Below are 16,638 nucleotides of genomic sequence, written 5' to 3'. Positions count from 1 at the left end.
AACGTTTTGCCTCCCTGGCATGGGGAACTGTCAGAACATGGACCAAGAATGAAGTCATGTGAGAGAAATTCTAAGTGTTGTGAAAAAACTCTAAGAAAACAGGACAAGAGTCTTGTGACCCCAGTTCCTTCAAAAACACAGAATTATCCTTGGAGTGTGTCTTGTGCATCTCCTGAGTGTGGTGAATAGTAGTGAGCTATGTCAGATCATTCGTTACCACTGACTGTTGTTATCTGTTTACATGGCAATCTGGGAAGCATGGTTTTGCCACATGTGGTTTGCCCTTATGATTGGACACTTTAGTTTGTGACTGTTCTTATCCCTGAGAGTACAAATGGTCTGATGCTCTGAGGAAAGTTGGCTATAGCATGAGACCTTAGTCTACTTCATTTTCAGGCTTCATTCTCCCAGATCCCACCAGCTTTAGAACAGTAAACGGGGATCATAAAATCAAAGGAATATTTAATATTGTTACTCTAGAAATTAAAAATCCATGCAATTACTAAGTTGAGTGTTTTTATTTGTTTTTTGAAACAAAGCCTCATGTATCCCACACTGGCTTCAAATTCACTATATAGCCAAGAATGGCCTTAAGGTTCTGGCTCTTCACCTCTACTCCTACACTCAAAGGTTACAGGTGTAGTTACCACCACTCATGGTGAAGTTTTGTTTTCCCATGAGACTCACTGAGAGTCACACGGGGAGACTGGGGCGGGATTCGAACTCAGAAAGTCGGACACGTCCGCCCTCTGGTGGGGGGCATTAAAGTCATGCGCCACCACACACTTCATGGTGAAGTTTTTAATTTAGTAAATATGTGTGAAATATTTGGTTTCTTTTTTTCTCAAATCTACTTAGTTAACTAACATCCAACACATAATGAAATCTAGGGGTGAAAATGGCTAATTGAAGCCAGGTGTGGTGGCACATGCCTTTAATCTCAGCACTTAGGCAGAGGGAGGTCAATTTCAGGGCCAATCTGATCTACAGAGTTCTAAGACTATCTATCAGGAACACAGAAGCCCTTTCTTGAAAAACCATAAGTAAATAAATAGACAGGCAGGCTAGCTGAACACAGGGGTTCCTCCTACCTCCCCAGCTCTAGGCCAATGGATTCTGGAGCAAAGGAGATAAGAATGAGTAGTGAGCATCCTGGCAGTCTCCAGGCACTGTATGTGGGGTTGATGAAGGGAGGACAAAAGCCCAGCTACCTTGTGGAGTGCATCAAAGGCAGAACAAAAAGGCTTAAACGAAAACTACTTAAGAGGCCCACACTCCCTGCTGACCGCACCCCCAACCTCCAGTCAGGAGCCTCTCCTTAAACAAAATGGTACAAATTTGATGAAAAAAATATTATATAATAGTAGTATTACTAAGAGGAATTCTATTAAATGCCACTAAATTAATTCAAGCCTCTTCATTTTTTAAAGCTACAACACAGGAGAGACAGTGGAGTATTTTCTACCAGTTATTAATACCTTCTGGTTCTCTTCCACTTCTGCTCTAAGCTGTGCGCTCACAGCTGTTTTCGTTATTGCTCTAAAAAAATAAAAATAAAAATAAGATCAGTGCTCAGCTTAGCATTCCATATAAAGGTCTTCAATTTCCCCATTTTTAGACATGAAACATATGATTCAATAAATTACAAAAATAGTAAGTATGTAAACCTCACAGCTGTCGGCAGATGTATTCACCCCTCAGATGCTGCATGGTGGCACCACGTGACAAGTCCAGTGGCCCTACTCCTGATGTGACATTTGCTGCTCAGATGACTAGACAGCAGAAATACACTAAGGCCGACTGCTGGTCCTATTAAATCCCCTGGTGGAGGTTGAAACCTGCATGTGTATCTTCTGGAAGCATGATGGATTACGAAATCTTACATAGGCCCTGCATGGTGAAAAAGGAGCTTCCTTATGAAACCCTCAGCCCAGAATATAAACTTTCGTTAGCTGAGACAAAGACATCTGTCACAAGTTTCTAAGAATTTGGCTTTTAGACAATTTTGCCTTGCATTCATAGGACAGAGACTAAGATTACAGAATAAACAGTAATGTCAGAAAATTCATTCTGTTATGATGAACAAGTCAGTCTCCCTGAGTCTGTTTCTTAGTCAGGACCCTGCATCCCCCCTCTCCTCTTCCTCCTCTTTTCGGCAGTACTGAGGATTAAGTCCAGGGCCTTGTGCACGTGAGGCAAGTGTTCTGTCACTGATCCCTAGACAGCCCCCCCCCCCCTTCATCAAGACTCAAAAAGGCAGTGTGGGCCAGACTGTGGATTTGTTGATGTGGTAGAAGTAGGGTGGTGCCCAGAGCATCTAAATCCCCCTCTCTTTAACCACACAACTAACAGCTGTCATATGTTAGAAAGAAAACACTAATCATAAGAGTACTTACAAATAGGTTTCATTTTCAAGTATTTTTACATTTTAGTTACATCGTGTTCTGTGTAAACATGAAAACAATGGGAAACAATGTTAAGAAGAGGGATGCAGCAAAACCTTAGCACGTACCTGGCTTTGGTAGGAAAGTTCTGACTAATGTCCTTCATCACCACCAGAGCTAACTCCAAAGGAGCAGCCAGGATTCGGGCAGCAGTCTGGAAACTGAGATCTAAACAACAGCAAGTGTGATGTTAGAATACAGGAGCCCATGGTAATGATGGTAGACAAAGTCCCCAATACTACCCACAGTCCCCTGAGGGTAAGGTGCTACAGAATGCAACTATTCCAGACAGTGCCCCAGACTTAGTTCAGATCTTTTTCACTTCATGAACCCTGGAATTTTTACTAAGTTATTCATGATCTACATCCATAAAATCCTAGGGCGTATGCTAACACATTTAGCAGAAACAAACTTGAGCTCAAATCCTGTTGTCATCTAGATTTATAATATATTATAAAATATAGCATTAAGATTATTTAGCCAATGACCTCAAGAAAAAAAAAATGTCTTGAGAATAGTTTGGAATAGCTTTTAGAACAGAAAAGTGCACATATATTCTACCCTTATGTGCCTTTAACATGCTACAGATACACAGTTGAAGAAATGTGCATAAATGCACGCAGGAGACAGCTAGAAGGCTCAGTGAGTAGGGGTGCTTGCTACCTACAATGAAGCCTCATTAGCTGAATTCAATTTCTTGGAACTGAAACAAAGATGACAATCCAAATTCTACAAAGCTAACCTCTTAACTACCACAGGGCACTATGGCACACCAGCCTACATAAGCACAATGATAATAAATTTGAAAATGCATGAAAGACCGTCATTATAGCTCGGTGTCTGAGTGCATATCCACTGTGAGGCCCTAGATCTAACCCTCAGCAATATATATTTTAAAAAGTATAAACCTAAAATTAAAAACTGTCACTTAGCTTTTTAAAATGTATGCATAGAGGAACATAAAAACAAGCTACATGTTTCTTGTATTGTAAGATTATGTATCTGATCCCAAAAGGCTGTGTCTGTATCACACTTTGTGTTTACAGGGGATTTCCTCTCTTCTCTTAACCATTCTGTCTTTAAAATCTGAGGTACACAAATCTTCAAATTAGAGGCATAGATGACAGAGAAGAATCCCAGGTCATTGACATAGACCAGATGACCTTCAACAAGATCATTAAAAAACAAACAAACAAAGAAAAAAACCTTCCCCAAACTAAGGAGAGAAACAGACATGGATATAAGAGGTACATGTACATAGAACACCAAAAAGACGAACCAGAAAACACTCCCACAGTATGAAAGCTACAAGAGAAAAAAATGCAAGTCAAATATAAAGGAAAACATACCAGAAAGAATAACAGCTGATTTCTCAGTAGAAACTTTGAAAGCCAGAAGACCCTGGAGTGACACAAAGAAAGTTCTAAGAGGCCATGGGTGCCAAGCACAACTACTATGTCCAGCAAAAGTGTTTGCTATGGTGGAAGGACAAAGAAAAGCTTTCTGTGACATAAAAAGACTAAAAGGATTCCTATTTACAAAACCAACCCTAAAGATAATACTACAAGCAGTACTGTCAGACTGAAGGGATGAATAAAGATATCTAAAGTCTGTAGAAAGAACAAATGATGTCATAATTAATGCAACAAAACTGAGAACATAAACTTTTAGAGAAAAAAATTGCAATCAACACACACCTTTCAATAATAACTTTAAATATTAATGGCCTCAATTCTCCAATCAAAAGACACAGACTGGCTGAATGGATGAAGCAACAAAATCCACATCTTTGCTGTGTACAAGAAGCTCACCTCAGCTTTAAAGACAGGCACTAACAAGAGGATGAGGAGAAGCACTGCACACAGGAGGACCAAGAAGCAAGCAGCTGTAGCTCTCCTGGACTCCAGACTAAACTAATCAAAGGCAGGGGGCATTTCACTGAAAAATTAACCAAGAGGCCATTGTAACTAAGCATATACACACCAAATTCTGGTCCACATGATTGCATAAAAAAGCTTACTAGTCAAATTAAAGACAAAGAGGAACATCAACCTAATAATAGGTAATTTTAATACCACATTCTCTCCAATTAAAAAAAAAAAAAAACTCAGCAGAGAAGCATGAGAATTAAAAAATGTCATATATCAAATGATTAACAGATTATAAAGACCAGGGAATATAACATACATTCTACTCTGAGCCATGGGAGCTTCGCAAAAACAGACCTCAGCCTAGGACACAAAACAAATCTTAACAAATTCAGAAAAATATAAACAATGAAACTTAAAATCAACAGCCAACACAGCTCTAGTGAGTACACAAACTCATGGGAACCGAAAAACACATTACTGAGTGAATCAAAGAAGAAATCAAGAAGTTCCTGGAACTAAATAAAAATTAAAATACAGCACAACACAAATCCCTGGGGCACACTAAGATCCATTAGAGTTGGAGCTCTGGGTGCTTACATTACAAACTTAGAAAGAGTACAGATAAATGGTGAGTGCTGAAACCCAAGAACTTAGGAAACAAGAACAAAACCAAAATCCACGTCCAGAAGATGGCAAAAAAATATTAAAATTCAGATAAGAATGTAATAAAATAGAAATGAAGAAAACAATACAAAGAATCAACAAATCTTAAGAGCTGTTTCTTAGAGAAATTAAACAAGGCTGACAGACCCTTGGCCCAGTTAACCAGAAGAATGAACGAGATAGCCAAAATTAATAAAATCAGAAATGAACAGTGAAACATTACAAGAAAAGAAATTCAAAGCCACATAAAGGAATTCTTTAAAAATCCCAAATTCCATTACATTGGAAAATGAATAAATTTCTAGATCACGCAAATCACCAGAGTTAAACCAATAGAAGATCAACACCTACAACAAGTGAGAAGATTCCAAAAAGTAATTAAAGCCTTCCAATGAAAAAGAGTTCAGGCCCAGATGGAGTCACACAGAATTCTACCAGACTTTCAAAGACCTACACCCAATAGTTCTTAAATTTATTCAAAATAATAGAAACAGAAGGAGTGCGTCCAAAATTCTACTAAGTCAGTACTTCCATTTCAACAAAAAATGCAACAAAAAAGAACACTCCAGGCCAGTATCCATGATAAAAATATACTCATAAGTCCTCACTAAAATATTTGCAATCCCATAAAGGCAGATAGCAAAAAAAAATTATCCACCATGACAAAGTTAACTTTATCCCCAAATTACAGGGATAGATCAACATATATAGTAGATAGAGGTAATAAATAATATAATTAGGCAAACAATCATATAACCATCACTAGCCAGGCATGCATGGTGGCACATGCCTTTAATCCCAGCACTCAGAAAGCAGAGGTGGGAAGATCTCTGAGTTCAATGTCAGCCTGCTCTACATAGTGAGTTCCAAGCTAGCCAGGACAAAGTAAACAAGTAACAAACAAACAAAAAAATCATATGACCATCTCAATATATTTTAAAACAATCCAATACAGCTTCATGACAGAAGTCTAGAGACAGTAGCCCTACAGGGACCATACCTTACCACAATGAAGGCTATATATGACAAACCCATAGCCAACAGTATCCTAAATGAAGAAAAACTTAAATCACATAAAAATGAGAAAAGGAGCAGGGCTGTCCCTTATCCCTACACCTTTTCAAATAAGGGCTCAAAATACTATCTGGAGCAATAGGTAAGGGTAAGAAGTTAAGAAGAGAAAGATAGGAAAAGAGACCAAACTGTCCCTTTTTGCAGATGACATGATATTATACCTAAGAAATCCCAAAGTCTACCAGAAAACGTCAAAAAAAAAAAAAAAAAAAAAAAGTCAACAATTTCAGCAAAGTGACAGGATACAAAATCAACTTAGAAAAATCGATAGATTTTCTATACACCAACAACAAACATGTTGAAAAAGAAAGAATTGGGCTTACCAGGGGATGAGCCCCTAGTTGGTTATCCAATACCAAATGGTCAGCCCTGAAAGCACATATACACAAGCAACGCTAAACAAACCCAGCACATTATGTATTTATGCATATGCATATATATATGAATAATAATTCAAGAAAAAAGAGGCCATGAATTTGAGAGGGAGCAAGGGGAGAGGGGGAGGAGGCATGGGAGGAGTTGAGAGTTGTAGGAGAGGAATGGGGGAAAGTGGTGTAAATATGTTTCATTTTTAAAAGTGTGTGTGTGTGTGTGTGTGTGTGTGTGTGTGTGTGTGTGTGTAAAATCATGATCTCTGGTACTCTCAGAATCTAGTAGATTTGAAACTCTGCAACCCCCAACCCTCCCGCGGCTGCCCCAAGATAAGGTTTCATTCTATGGCACATGTTGATGTGGACCTCACTGCACTCATCCTGCCTTAGACGCAGTGCTGGGATTACAGGCATCCAGTACAAACCCTGGTCAGTGTCAAAGCCAGGGCTCTGGGCATGGTAGGCAAGCACTCTAACAACTGAGCTATTTCCCCAGCCCAAGTTCTTTTAACGCCACAGAATACAGCGGCACAACTCAGTGAGCTGAGCTTCCATTACCTTGCAGCTGCCAGACTTTCAAAGGCGCCATTTCATTGGTGCTCTCCACAAGATGCTTCCGAAACTCTTTCAGCTGTCCTTCCAAGGTGGGGTACAGTTCTCTGACAGAAACAGAATCAGTTCTTTTCACTGTTTTCTCTCATGGTACACTTAGCAAAGGACTCCAACTTAATCTTCATAATTTCCCAAGCCTAAGAAACTTTCCTCAACACGGGCAAAGGATTTTAGAGCACAACAGCCATCCTCTAGAAGTCCGTTAACGTTGTATATTCTACAGGAAGCTCTTGTGCTATGAACTCATAAAACCACAGCATCACCCAAAGAACAAAAGGGCTCAGCAACGAAGGCTTGCCACCAAGCCTGACAACCTGAGTTGGATCCCAGGATTCAGGTGCAGGACTCAGAGAACCAAGTCCATGTATGTACCATGGACTCATGTACCATCCCCATGACACATAGAGAATTCCAGAATAATCAGGACTACAAAGGGAGACCCTGCTCAAAAAACACCAATAGCATGGGCCAGGCATGGTATTGCATGCCTTTAATCCCAGAACTCATGAAACAGAGACAGGTGGATCTCTGTGAGTTAGAGGCTAGTCTGGTTTACAAAGCAAGTTCCAGGACAGCCAGGGCTACACAGAGAAAACTTGTTTTCAAAAAAAAAAAACCTAAACAAACAAATAAATAAATATTAAAGAAAAAATTTCCCATTGGCTGATGAAACATCATTTCTGTTGCATGCTTTTAGTCTACTATAAGCTTTTTTTTTTTTTTTTTTTTTTTTTGGTTTTTTGGTTTTTTGGTTTTTCAAGACAAAGAGTTTCTCTGTATAGCCCTGGTTGTCCTGGCTGGCCCCAAACTCAGAAATCCACCTACCTCTGCCTCCCAAGTGCTGGGATTAAAGGCATGAGCCAACACTGCCCGGCACTTTTGCTTATTTTTCAGGTTGTGTTCAGCATAAGAAAATAACCCCAATCGCTCTAATTTAAAACCCACACTATTACCAACCATGTGAACAAAAACAATTCGATCTATTTTGTTACTCAAAACAAGGATCTGTAACTTTATGTCATCAATTGAGAGGAAAAGAAACCCACTTCAGCCATGGGCAGGCAATAACAGTGCCATCCAAGAGCAGTGTACTTCCGAATAACTAGAAATGGCTGCCCTAACTGCAAATGAGATAGATTTCTCCACTGTGGACTACATATATAAAGTGCAGGTAGAGCTGCAACTCAGAAAATAGTGAGAAAGACACCACGAACAAGGGAGACATCTGTCAACATGAATTAACATACCTTAATTTTCCAAAAAGGAACCCCTGAACTTCATCAATAGGATCATTCTCCCCAATGACTGTGGTATTTACCTCAGTTCCTATAAAGACATAGTAAAGATGTCTCTAGTAGCTCACAATAGGAGTAATAAGGAAACATCACAGTTTGAATGTTAAAAGGAAATATCAAACGTTTCAATTAACATTTCAGTTGGGTCTTTAAACTGATGGTGTTTTAAAATTTCTACTGTTCATGAACAAAATAAGAACATATTTTCTCTTAAGCATTAGAAAATTTTACATTAAAAATTTCAAAATTAATAGATTTAAATATTATGAAATATTTTTTTTCACAGTTAAATTCTGAAGAATTTTCAGTTAGGAAATCCTGAACATCACTGAGAGAACAGCACGCCATTTTCCATTTGCTTCACTATTCAAATTCATCATTTCATGTTTAAAAGGAGCAGAGAATATAATGACATGCACCATAATTCTGGCTATTCGGAAGACTGAGGCAGGAGGCCTGGATAGTTTACTGTGCCTGGATAACTTAATGAAAAGCAAACAAACAACAAAAACATTAAAAGAAAACTGTGGATGCAGCTCAGTGGTGGAGTAAGGAAGACCTGCATCATACACACAAGACTCTGAACTCAGTACTGCACAGTACAAAAGATAAAATAAAAGTGATTTTTAAAGAAAAAAAAGACAGCAAGTAAAACTTGTGGTTGAACAAATTAATTCAGGGCTAGGTATGGTAGCTTATCCCTTTAGTCTCAGTACTGGGAAGTAGAGGCTGGAGGATCTCAGTGAGTTAAAGCCAGCCTGGTCTACATAGTGAGCTCCAGTACAGCTAAGGCTACATGGAAAGAATCTGTCTCAAAAAAAAATAAATAAATAAAAATTCAAAATCACATAGTATTATGGCAGGAAGAGAGCCCAAAGAAAACTGTTTCAAATATGAAAAATAATAAAAACAGAGACTATCCATGAGGCTTAGGATATTAAAATTTTCATACTGGAATAACACAGCAATGCCTGTGTGTGACACGTAGGACACCAACAACAACAGCTGCTGCTGCTGCTACTAATTACATCACTTGTGTAAAATCACTACCTCCAACTTTGTGGGCTTTGTTTTGTTTCTGTGTACCCTTGTTTTTACTGTTTGGGGGACAGGCCCGGCAGCCTAGAACTGTAATCCTCCTGCTTCAGCACTGAGATTGTTAAGCACAAACCACAATATCCACCCCAAATTCCTGACTTATATTATCTTCCTTTCTTCAGGTAGACAATTGAAAAAGAACCTATCACTGCCCATATATTACAGAGGACAAAAATCAGAGGTATAAAATGTGCTGAGGGTTCCCCACTCAGATGTGACAGAAGCAAGGTGCAAACTGGCTCCTCACACTCCTAAGCCTATTCTTTTCCAAGATGGGAGCCAATTCCCCATTAACTCATACTTAACAGAAAGAGAACACATTGGTCTTATTTTTACAAATTCACCTTTCACCTGAGTATCATCCTTGGCCTTGTACTCTGTGCTCTTAATCGCCAGTTCCACACCATAGCCAGAAAGGTGAACCGGTTCCTTCCTGGGATTCTGCAAACAGAGCAAGAATTCCACCATCACTACCTGGCTTGTTAGGAGGCACAACAGGCCCCTCCTTGCTAGAGTGTCTACCAGTGCCACCCCTGCTCAGGCCATGTGTAGGCAGCCACACTGGTGAGACTTCATGGAAGAACACACTAACTGGTTGTCCAATACCAAATGGTCAGTCCTGAAATATGTACGTACAAGTAACATCATATGGACTGAGCAGGTGTGTGTGTGCGTATGTGTGTGCTAATGTGCATTTGTGTGCTTTAACAACACAAGAAACGTGATAAATTTGAATGAAGTCAAGGCGGAGTACATAGGAGGGGCTGAAGGGAGAAAAGGGATAATGTGATTCTATTATAATCTCAAAAATGTTTTAAATTATTTTAATATTGATATATAAAGTTATTAGCTATATATTCACGAGAGTACAGTGAATGTCAACAGTAATAGAAGTACTTGTCTACCATGAAAACATTCATCTTATTTGTGAACAAAAATCAATCTAGAATTTGTTTGCCACTTCAGGAATCCTAGACTCCTTTATATTTTTTAATCTTGTCACAACTAAGGGAATAAGAATTTCAAGGTAGAAACAAAACTAAAGATATATAAATAGTCACTACTGTAAGATAATTTAAAATGCATGATTAAAAATCCTGTATCCTTTGAACAGAGGTACCCTGCACAGGTGGAAAGTGCTGCTCCAAAAGATACTAGCTGTTAAATTAAACCCCTGTGCCAAGCACAGGTCACTGTCTATGAGTTATTAGGGTGACCCCAGAAGTCCCCTCAACCGTACAAGCTACAGCCACTGCTCTTGGTCCCCTACTAGGGGTAAGACTCAACTGCTAAGGACACCAGACACTGGTTGCAGGACATAGAAAAAATTAATTCTGGAACTGACCAGTAAGCTTCCTCACTGCCCGCTAGATCTCACAGTGCTGGAAGGTGCTATAAAGCACACTAGAAAGAAAGGACATCAATGGTCTTAGCTGGTGCTGGAGCCTACATGCTACACCACTGTAGCCAGGCAAGCCATCCCCACTGGTGATATAATAAATAACATGACTATTATGGAGGGGTAATCGACCTCTTTCTCAGACATGCACTGAAAAGGCTTACTCCACAGGGGAAATTGATTCCTGTGAACCTGGTCATAATCCAATGTCTGGGTATGTCAGCAGGTGAGGAGCAGTCAAAACTGGACTTTGACCAGATGTGGTAGCATACAGCTTTAATTCTAATACTTGGGGGGCAGGGGGACAGAGGCAGAAGAATCTAGAGTTCTAGACCAGCCTAGACTATACTAAAACTGGTCTCAAAAATATAAAATGATAAAAAAACGGGACTGATAAATACATCTGTCTCTACTCAATCAAATTTTTATTTGGAATTTTTATTCTCATAGCACATACTTACCAACTACCATTACTGAACTAGATGACACACAAACTTTAAAGACTTCCATATTTTAAATACTCAATGATACAACTTTAATTTTATATTAATGCTGCTTTATTCTACCTCTTTAGAAACTCTTCCCTTCCACCAAATAAAAAGATACCAAAAAAGAATAAGGTCAAAGTTCAACAAGCATATTAAAAAGAATGTCTCATCAACATTTATTTAGACATGCCTGGTTTCTGAAATACTATCTAGTAGTTAAAAGGGTGCAGCTAATCCTCTGAGTATTTAACAACCATACTCAGAAGCTATACTAATGTGGCCAGACAGACGAAAAAGGAGACTGTACTCCCCTTGCCCTCCAAGATGGGGGCAGCTTTCAAAATGGCCTGTAACTATAAGAACTTCCTGTTCCCTTGTACAGAGAGACCACAGAGCACCATCCAGTGAACTCCAACCAGTGTCCAATCTACAAAGAGGAGAGTCAGTGTAAAGGATTTCCTCCCTGCTTCCAAGTAAAGGCAAGGTCACACCTGCCTCTGGCTTTTGCTCACACAGATGAACTGGCAAAGAAGGAACCAGAGGTTTCTATCAAGCACAGGTGACCAGAGAACTAGACACTCAACTTAACAGTATGAAGAACAAAAAAATTGTAATTCTGGCCACCTGCATTGTCTTAAATACCCATCACAAAAGTACAGCCCCAGACTAAAACGATGGGTGTGTTTGTTAGAATTTGTAACTATCCAGAGGATCACAGTTCCCAGACATTATACTTAAAACTATACAGGTTGTTATCTAGATTATGTCTCATTAGTAATTTTCTTCTTGATTTAAGAAAAAAAAAAAAAGCTACCCAGATATAAGACCTCAGATCTTGGTTCAATTAAACACTTCAAGGCCTTTCCAGGAGATGCAGGATCAGTATGATAGCTAAATGTCTTCTCTCTGTCCCTCTCTGGAAGCCATCTGAGAGGGACTTCGTACTGTCTCTAGTCTATCCAACAGTTTTCAAAGTGCACGAAAATAGATCTTGGTCTCATTGCTATCCAGTCAGTGATGGAGGACAAAAGAACCATGAGGAGGACCCAGCAGATGGCTGCTCTTGTGAGCCCAATGTCTCTGGCTTCTCCATGCCTAGGCTAACATATCTTCCTCACATCTTTCCAAACAGCAGTCAATGATCCCTTCCTCCCTACATCTAACAGTTGAGGTGTTTTAGATTGGTCCCCTAGAGGGGTACCCCAAAACCCCTGTGACATCTGACACTCCAAATTCAGCTGTAAGACACCACATTGGTCATCGCCCCAACCCCACGATGGCAGTTGGAGTCACCTCCTCAGAGTGAAGGGATAAAAGAACAGGAGATAGAACTGACTGCATAGTTTAGGGTAAAAGCCCTCAACTAAATCAACTAGTTCCTTTCTTAGCTAAAAGCCAGAACCATCCCTAAAAGCCCTGGCAGAAAGGCCAAAAGTGTCTGGAGCTCTGACCTTCAGTCTGGTTCCTAAATGATTCTTAGGTTACCTCTTGGTGTGGGCGTTAAAGTAGAATGAAGGCCTGCTAAGAAAAAATCCTTCCTTGTCAAGAAACAGACTCTCTAGCCTGGGTGGAGACTTAACACTCCAACAAGACCAGGTCAATCTCTGGCCATCTGGCCAAAGGACCCCCAAGAAGGCCATGCCACTGAGAGATGGAATAACTACTTCCTTGTAGCACAGCAGCTATCACTAAAGAAGGAGCCCTTCCTATGGCAGGTGAGAGCCAACACCTTTCTAATGAGTGTGAACAACAAAATGCATACAATGAGAGATGTAAAACAGAATATTAATTACTTCTATCAGACACCGTAGATTTGTTCCTGATCACAATAAAAAATTCAAATTAAAGTATCTTCCTCACTTTGTAAGACTTTGAGGCAAATATTTTAATTTGCTCCCTCAACACTCCAAACATATTTACATAAAAGCACTGCTTTCTTGGAACTTAAGTGACTAAAAGTGGCCAACCTCTTTTCCCTTTCTGTTTCTTTTGCCCTGATTCTTTTAAAACTCTTAAAGCTGCCTCCGAAAGATGGCAAGGCAGCCCGGGCAATAGGGACAGACACAGTCATGAGTGCATTAGAATCCAAAGTGTATTTCCTGCCCTAGACTGCTGCCCTTCTGCTTATGAGGACCACACCCTCTTGATTAAGAGTCAAGATTTTCTTGTCAAAACACTTTAAAGAAAAAAGATCTCAAAAAGAAAATGTGAAAAGTGAGGACAGACCCCAGAAGAGAACACAGCTGCATATGTACAACCCACAAACGCAGAAGCTCAAATACACACGAAGATTTCAACAATCAATTCTAGCTAGGCCTGGTGAATTGAACCTGTGGTCACAGCTGGGACAAAGGTTGAGGCAGGAGGACTGCAAGTCCAAAGTCTTCCTGAAAAAGTTCCAAAGCAACCCAGATAACTCAACAAGACCTAGATAACTCAACAAGACCGTGCTTCAAAATGGATCCCCTTGGAAGACCCTAGGGAATATAGCTCAGGAGGGTAAGTGAGATACCAGGTCTCAGGTTCAACACTCAATAGTCTAAGGTTCATTTATACAGTTTAATGACTATCTTAAATTTTAATGTACAAGCGTTTACCCAATTCTTAGTTTGTTTCTTTAAAAATTGCTTGACGGTCTGCCATCTTGGTGCCTGTGGAGGCCTGCTGGGAACAGGACTTCTAAAAGCAAGCATGTCTGGAAGGCTGTGGTGCAAGGCTACTTTTGCTGGCTACAAGCGAGGTCTCCGGAACCAGAGAGAGCACACGGCTCTTCTTAAAATTGAAGGCGTTTATGCCCGAGATGAAACTGAGTTCTACTTAGGCAAGAGATGTGCTTATGTGTACAAAGCAAAAAACAATACAGTGACTCCTGGAGGCAAACCAAACAAAACCAGAGTGATCTGGGGCAAGGTAACTCGGGCCCACGGAAACAGTGGCATGGTTCGTGCCAAATTCCGAAGCAACCTTCCTGCAAAGGCCATTGGACAGAGAATCCGTGTGATGCTGTACCCATCCCGGATTTAAACTAATGGAGAGTAAATAAAAGTAGATTTGTGCTCTTGTATTTTTTCAAAAAAAAAAAAAAATTGCTTGACGTTTCTTTGGAAAGGCAAGCAAGAAAGGCACTACCTATGTGCAAAAAAGAGATCTGACAGAGATCCAGAAGTGGCTTAGCAGGTAAAGCCCTTGCCACCGAAGCAGGAGACCAACGTTCAGATCCCCAGCACCCAGACTCCTGTTGCAGCTTGCTTATAATTCTAACCCGCTGAGGGCAGAAACAAGAAAAACCCGGAGCAAGTGAGCTAGCTGGATGTAGCTTGGTCAGTTCAACTGACAGACTGCCTCAGTGATTGGAGGAAAGGAGGGGTGAGCAATCAAGCAGTTCTTACACTTCAGCTTCAGCCCTCCACACGCTTGCTCACACACACACACACTCACACACACATACACAGAGAGAGAGAAAGAGAGAGAGAGAAAGAAAGAGAGAGAAAGAGAGGGGCAGGCATATACACTGGGCAGACATACTCTTAAAAAGAGAAAGTAAGAACATTAATTAATTTTAAAATGTCATGTTTAGGGCTGCAGGGATGGCTCAGCGGTTAAGACCAGTGTCTGCTCTGCCAGAGATACTGAGTTCAATTCCCAGCAACCACATGGTGGCTCACAGCCGTTTGTAATGGGATCTGATGCCCTCTTCTGGTATGTCTGAGGAGGGCTACAGTATATTCATGTATGTAAAATAAATAAATAAATCTTTTTAAAAATTTTAAAAAAAAAAAAAACAAAAAACAAAAAAAAACCTTATACCCACCTTTGACCCCAGCACTGGGGAGGCAGGAGGAGCTCTATGACTCTGAGGTTAGTCTGACCGACATAGTGAGTTTGAGGCCAGCCAGGGCGACACAGTGAGAACCTGTCTCAAACAATGAAATTACAGGGAGAGGGAGGGAAATGGGGGGAGGGATGAGTTAAAGAGAGTGCAGAGAGAGACAGAGAAAGAGAGAGGGAGAGAGAGAGATCTGATGAAAGTATTCAATTTCTCAAAAAAAGGATTTCAAATTAAATTATCTTTAAAGAGGAAAAGAATCTTCTAAGGTCATTTTAAACAAATTAATATTAAAGAAATTGTAAAATAAGTCAATACTTACAGATATATAATGTCGGAATACATAATTAATTTTGCCTTCATTGCTTTTTGATATAAGTTGGTGGTGAATATTAGAAAATTCTTCATGGCCAATCTCAGAATAAAAAATTACCACTGGACTTTCCGGATTTGATGAAGGATATCTGTGATCTCCTTTGAACAATAAAGGTTTAGGTCTGGAAATAAATATTCAATTAAAAAATTTTAAACAAAAACCAGGACACTTTTGACAACAACTTTGGATTTTAAGTATCTTCATATGGGCATCACAATCTTGAACTGTCAAGTATTAGTTTTACTCGTTCATGACCATAAAAATAAAAGTATATTACATGAATATTATAAAATACTGAATTAAATGAAATATTATCAATTCTTTAAAAAGAAGGGAAGAGAAGCTGAGATGCACACCAAAGCCTACAGCACTAAATCTACAGCACATTTTTCTACTGTGTGGAGTGTGATTGTGATTTTTATCTAAAAACATAAGGCCAAATAATTGGAGCAGCAGATAAAACTTTGAGCAAGTAACTTGTAATCTACACTATGTCTCCATCTCTCCATGTTTGATACTATGATCTTCCTAAATGAACTTTTTTTGGAGGGGGGGGTCTGATACAGGGTTTCTTGGTGTGGGCTCACTGTCCTGGAACTCACTACGTAGATCAAGCTGGCCTTGACCTCAAGAGATCAGCCTGCCTCTGCCTCCTAAGTGCTGGACTTAAAGGAATGTGCCACCACCACCCCTTAATTTTTTTAAGCTTCTCAAAATACAAACAAAAAGTCAAAACTACCACACTTCCTAAGACCAGCATCAAGGCATTAAAAGTTCTTAAAATGTGATCTACTGTGGTGATTTGAATGGAAAATGTCCCCTACAGGCTCCTATATTTGACTACTTAGTCCCCAGTTGGTGGCACTGTTTGGAGATAGATTATGAAACTTTGGAACAGGGAAGAAGACCACCACTGGGGACAGGCTTTTAGACTTTTAGCCTTGACACATTCCAGGTCTTACTCTTTCTGCTCCCTGTGTGAGGATGAGGTGTGATCCCTCAGCTTCCTGGTCCTGCCTCCATGCTTGCTCTGCCTCGAAGGACATCTAGCCTCCTGAAACTGAGCTACTCAGTTGTTTGTCAACATGACAGAAACTAAAGCTATCCGAAAAAAGGGAACT

At 39.8% G+C, this 16,638-nt stretch overlaps 1 protein-coding gene and 1 pseudogene across 4 annotated transcripts in view; one reads left to right on the top strand and one right to left on the bottom strand.

The window, feature by feature from the left end:
- Positions 1-16,638, bottom strand: part of Uggt1 (UDP-glucose glycoprotein glucosyltransferase 1) — a 106,843-nt gene that overhangs the window by 65,486 nt on the left and 24,719 nt on the right. For all 4 annotated transcript variants that reach the window (XM_034521238.2, XM_076915081.1, XM_076915082.1 and 1 more), the window contains 6 exons: positions 15,464-15,638; positions 9,773-9,869; positions 8,283-8,361; positions 6,982-7,082; positions 2,513-2,612; positions 1,479-1,539 (listed from right to left, as the gene is read on the bottom strand). In XM_034521238.2, coding sequence (XP_034377129.1) covers positions 1,479-1,539; positions 2,513-2,612; positions 6,982-7,082; positions 8,283-8,361; positions 9,773-9,869; positions 15,464-15,638 — 613 coding nt within the window. The remainder of the gene's footprint in view (positions 1-1,478; positions 1,540-2,512; positions 2,613-6,981; positions 7,083-8,282; positions 8,362-9,772; positions 9,870-15,463; positions 15,639-16,638) is intronic.
- Positions 13,947-14,379, top strand: LOC117722242 (large ribosomal subunit protein eL33 pseudogene; annotated as a pseudogene).

The sequence above is a fragment of the Arvicanthis niloticus genome, chromosome 17 (genome assembly GCF_011762505.2).
Source record: "Arvicanthis niloticus isolate mArvNil1 chromosome 17, mArvNil1.pat.X, whole genome shotgun sequence".
Taxonomy (NCBI): domain Eukaryota; kingdom Metazoa; phylum Chordata; class Mammalia; order Rodentia; family Muridae; genus Arvicanthis; species Arvicanthis niloticus.
The sequence above is the reverse complement of the archived record's forward strand: the minus strand, read 5'-3'. Positions and strand labels throughout refer to the sequence as shown.